The 5,341-nt window shown below is 45.1% G+C and overlaps 1 protein-coding gene across 2 annotated transcripts; it reads left to right on the plus strand.

Annotated features, from left to right (window-relative positions):
- Positions 1-1,384: 1,384 nt before the first annotated feature.
- On the plus strand, positions 1,385-4,772 carry LOC147249018 (uncharacterized). 2 transcript variants are annotated; one of them, XR_015119529.1, is made up of 4 exons: positions 1,385-1,824; positions 1,970-2,464; positions 2,660-4,133; positions 4,317-4,772. XR_015119529.1 is itself a non-coding variant. In XM_086226966.1 (3 exons), exons 1-3 carry the CDS (start codon positions 1,441-1,443, stop codon positions 4,028-4,030), a joined length of 2,250 nt encoding a protein of 749 aa, XP_086083092.1. In that variant the 5' UTR covers positions 1,385-1,440; the 3' UTR covers positions 4,031-4,772. The 2 variants fall into 2 exon arrangements, 1 of the variants encoding a protein (XP_086083092.1); XM_086226966.1 differs by having other exon boundaries at positions 2,660-4,772.
- The last annotated feature ends 569 nt before the right edge of the window (positions 4,773-5,341 follow it).

Below are 5,341 nucleotides of genomic sequence, written 5' to 3' on the forward strand. Positions count from 1 at the left end.
AAAGATGTTAATTTTAAAAATTGTTTCTTATTGAAGATGAATGGATTAAAATGTCCTCCTGGGAAAGAACAGAACATTAAAAATGGATGATGTGTTTTTCAAATATTCAGAGCCCTTCATTTGTTCCCAACAACTTCATTTTTTTTACATAGACTTGATTACAAATTGATTACATTCATGTATCACATCATCAATCGAAACACAACATTTCATAATAACACAGAAAAAAAGGTTATTTACCGAAACTCTTTTATCTTTCAATGAATACAAGAAAAGAATTTCCTGAAACTGAAATGACTGGAAAAACAACAATTCTTCTGATAGTTGTAAAATCTACAAAATAACCTGACAATGACATGAAAAATTAATCAATCACTGTGAACACACCACGAACACAACTGCTTGATATTCTGTGATTTGAGCCAAAATAAAAAAACACAAATTCAAGACACAAAAGGTTAAAAACCAAACTGAGCAGTTTGAGTCTGAACAGGGGGGTAAAGTTCCGATAGTCAAAGGTGAAGGGTCAGGGTGCTTGAACTCAAACTTGACATTGGAGCCCCACCGTCTGGTGAAGGATCTGGTGGTCACTCAGGTCTCTCAACCTGCTCAAGGCCACTTTGACTATGCAGCCACCTGCTGGTACGCCATGGCGACACACTTGGAACACCACAGCACATCAGAAACAAAGAAATTACAGTGTGTGTTATTTGACCAGAATAAACTCCATGGATGTCGTCCATTCAAACTGAAGTCTTTAATGGGAAATAACATCTTTCTGTTCTCAGCAGCAATTGAATGGAAGAAGAAGCTGGTGGTCCATCACAGTGCATCAGAGACAAAGCTACTAATTACAGTGTGTTAAAGCTTCCTTCACACACTCACATTGGACTTCCTGTGTTTCAGCAACTGAATTGGATCACAGTTGATAAAAAGAGTGGCTGGGAAACGTGTGTAATGTCCTGAGTCACATCACGCAGAATGACTGTCTGACGTGAGGTAATTCACTGTTTTGTAGACAAAGTTGTTCAGATGCATTTTACTGTGTAAGAGTGATGAAGAGGGAACCTGGATCTGCACTCCAGGGTCGAGGACGTCAGAGACCGAAGAGAAACTTTACTGGCGTTTATCAAAACCATCAGAGGATCAAGAGAGAGAAAAAGGGACCAAAAAAAGTACATCAGTTACTGCTTCAACTCCGTTATTTAAAACGCTGCATTACTTCACCAAAACGGTGAGACATCTGTGTCAGAATTTGCTGACTCATCACTGGCAGTGATTTGTCAGTGAAGAAAAATGACAGACGACATCACAGACTGACTTGGCAGGTGACAGCAAAACCTCTGATGTTGTGATGTCATGTATGAGACAACGGATCCAGAAATGCAGGATCAACAGTTCCTCACACAACTTTGAAGGCAACTGATTCAAAGTTTCAACATGTCCAAAGGCAGCAAGAAGAGAGGACCTGGAGGTCCCAATAAAGAATTACTTGATAGGCTGTTTCGTGTTTCAGGTTCAAAAGCCAACACTTCCACTCGACCTGAGAATGAGAATTCCACAAGGTCCACAAAACCTGAGAGCCACGTGAAACAGAAGGTCTTCAAAAGCCTTAAGAAACAGCCTCAGGAAGACAAGTCAGCCAGCGCTGACAGGCCAGGCCTCAAGGACAAGGCTCAAGGCCTGGGAGAACATGTGGGTCCATTAATCCACACCCACCAGCAACCCACCCCTGACAGAGGGAAGAAAACCGAAGAGGTTTTTGCTGGACAACAGCAGACTATCAAGCCTCAGCTGAAGAATCTGACAGTGAAGCAGTGCCCGGTAATTACTGACCCATACACACACACACACACACACACACACACACACACACACACACACACACACACACACACACACACACACACAAAGAATACAGTTCTTTTTATGTTATTACTGTTAACTTACATTATTTAATTCATTTCAGGATACTGCATTAAATGGCTTCCAGCTGAGCAGCAACAAGCCTGCTATGAAGGACAAGAACAAAGGATCTGAAAGTCTATCATCCTTAGATGAGTTCGTTCATAATTTGTTTAAGGATGATGAAAAAATAGCAGAACCAGGAAACGGAAAATGGAGTCAGGGTGGCTCAGAGAAGACCCTGACAAACGACAACCCCACAACTGGACCTGGTCAGTCCCCTGCAACCCCTGCAGGGACCCTTCCCCGCCGGAAGACTGTCAGATTTAAGATGGATGATGACAGTGTGTTCGGCCAAGACAAAGAACCAAGACCCAGCACCTCCACTCGATCCCTCAACAAAAGAGACCGACTGGAAGAATTCCTTGCCAGCGATGCCAGAGAGTTCCTCCAGGAGACCTCCACACACACGGCCAAACAAACAAAGCCAGAGGTCTCCAGAGGACAAGTGAGAGAGGACGGAGAAGACGAGCTGAATCTGCCAGGGCAGCTGCGCCCGGTAATTCTGACCCATTTAAACCCCCATGTTAGCAGACAGACAAAGATACCTGGAGAAAAAGCAACATTCTATTTGTTCTCACTAACATCTCGTTTATTGAAGTGTACTTGAAGTGAAATATACTCGTTACAAATAATATTTATGCAGTCTGTTCAAGCAGTGAGTGTTTATTGTCCTTCTTTAACTTATTTTCAGAATACTGGACGAAGTGGCTTCCAGATGAGCCCCAACAAGCCTGCTACGAACAACCAGAAGGGATCTGAAAGTCTGACAGCTTCAGATGAGTTCATTCATAGTTTATTTAAGGATGAAGAAAAACTGCCAGGAAAATGGAGTCAGGGTGGCTCAGAGAAGACCCTGTCAAATGACAACCCCACAAGTGGACCTGGTCAGTCCCCTGCTACCCCTGCAGGGATCGTTCCCCGCCGGAAGACTGTCGGCCAAGACAAAGCACCAAGACACAACACCTCTACTCGATCCCGCAATACAAGACACCGGCTGGAAGAATTCCTTGCCAGCGATGCCGGAGAGTTCCTCCAGGAGACCTCCACACACACGACCAAACAATCAAAGCCTCTTCCTTTCCTCAACAACCACCAACAACCCAGCCCAACCAATCACGCCTCTCCTGCCACAGGAAAGAACGCCCAGGGAGCAGTTCCAGGACAAAGCTGTTTCAATCTGCAGCAGCTGTTAGAACAACAGCAGCTGATGCAGTCGAAGCTCACGGAACTGACTGAACAGCGACAAGTGGATCAGGCTCGTATCCTCCAGCTGGAGGAACTGGTAAAAGCTCTGCAACTGGAGCGAGACCAGAGCCAGACGTTGCTCCAGAGTGTCCAGCAGCAGCATAGAAAGGACGTAGAAGTCTTGGAAATGACACACAAGGCTAATGTGAAGTGTCTTGAGGAGTCGGCAGCCCAGAGCAACACACAACTGCGTGAGACCTGCAACGATGTCTCCGCCCACTTGGAAAAAGTGAAAGCTCAGCTGTGTGAAAGTGAGCAGCAGCTTGGAGAAGTGACAGCAGAGTACAGGACAGTGATGCAAGACTGGGCAGAGGAGAAGAGGAAGCTGGCAGAAGACTGGAAGAACTTCCATGCCAAGGAAAAGGAAAGACGCCAGAAGGCTGAACAAGAGGCCAGCAGAGTGGCACAGGAACAAGAGGGACTGAGGCGTCGTGCTGAAGAGCTGAGAGAGAAGGAGATGGTTGTGGCACAGGAGAGAGAGACTCTGAAGCAACAGAGAGAGGAGCTGGACAGACAGAAAGAGAGCGTGACAAACATGGCCCTGGCGGTCATGACAAAAGCCAAGGAGGGGGAGAAACTTAGCCAGGAGGCTGCTGAAATGTATCAGCACGGAGAAGCGCGGCTGAAGGAAGCCGAACGTGCTGAGGCAGCATCTGCGTTGAGGCTGGCACAAATCCAGGCTCGACAAGAGCAAGAGAGGATGAAGGTGAAACCCTCTGCTCACAGGAAACAGTTGCTCGACCTGAAGAAGGAGATCGAGCTTCTGAAAAGTTCCAGCCATGTCCCAAGTCTCAGGAAACCCAGGACCCTGTTTTAGCTGTGAGAGCTTTGGCTCAACACCTGCAGCAGGCTCAAGGGTCCTGGTCTGGGAGGCAGCTCAGAGAGACGGACATGGAAAACCTCTTCACTAAAAGGACCAGGTAAGAGATTTTAAGGCTGGACCTGTGAAAGTTTGAATATGTCTGAATGAATAATCTACCTAATTTCCCCCTTTTGGACTGGACTGCTGAGATGTGTATGTGACAACCAGAACAGATCCAGTCTATTATCATTATTAGAAGGTTGTCTTCATGAATTTCCATTGTATTTCATTTCTAAAAAAGGAAGCACCAGTGATGGAGGACTTTCACCAGGCCTTTGTGGAGCTGAGCCCAGCAGACACCTCTTCCTGGGGCTCACAGTCCAACCCAGGATACCAAAGATGGAGGGAGACAACACCTGGCCTGACCTGGCCACATATGAGGGGAACGAAGGGGAGGGGACAAAGTCAGGGCCCCATTTTCTTCATCTTTGACCAGAAGGACAACATGGAACTTTTCATTTGGTGTCCGATGTCCATTAATAGTTCAGTGTTTGTGAATGTATGTGAATTTTGTAAATAGTAATTTATAAAAAAAAAACCCTGATATTCATCATTTTGTATTGGATTGTTTAATTATAAAGGAGTCATGATGTAATTCCTGTTTTCTACCTTCAAACATATGGAAGTGGGTGGTGTTTGTTGCTCTGTGCCCCCCAACTGAGGACTCCATTGTCCTAGTGGGGGACTTCAATACTGACGTGGCCAATGACGGAGTGACCTGGAGAGGCATAATTAAGAGGAACATCAGGCCTGACCTAAACCAAGTGGTGTTAAGTTGTTGTACTTCTGTGCGAGTCACAGTTTGTTCAACACCATGTTCGAACACAAGGATCTCCATTGGTGTGTCCACTCTGGCCCTGGGGTGATTAGTTCACACTGATGGGGTTGATTGGTTGGCAGGTACCACGGTGGAACACTCTGGAGCAACGACTCTGGAGGTTTAACTAGGCTTGCCTGTATGATGAGTCAGAAATTAAGGAGAATTTCATCGAATTTAGATACAGCAAAGCTGCATAAATGTCAGATGGAAAAAAATTCTATGACGAAATGAAATTAGAATTTTGTTAAATTGAAATGTTGTAATTCACACTGTTAATAGCTCTCTGTTTTCTAATCATGAACAGGTAAGTGGTTCGGTAGGTTGTTTTTTCCAGCGCAAAAATGGGAATCTACAAATACTTGCTTTGTCCCCAGATCTTAAAATCTAATAGCTGTCTCCCAGTGTTAATGGAAACAAAAAAATGGCCCTCATAAAAACTGTCTAAT

The sequence above is a fragment of the Aulostomus chinensis genome, chromosome 15 (assembly GCF_037954235.1).
Source record: "Aulostomus chinensis isolate RoL2024-O1b breed Wild chromosome 15, RoL_Achi_v1.0, whole genome shotgun sequence".
NCBI classification, from domain to species: Eukaryota; Metazoa; Chordata; class Actinopteri; order Syngnathiformes; family Aulostomidae; genus Aulostomus; species Aulostomus chinensis.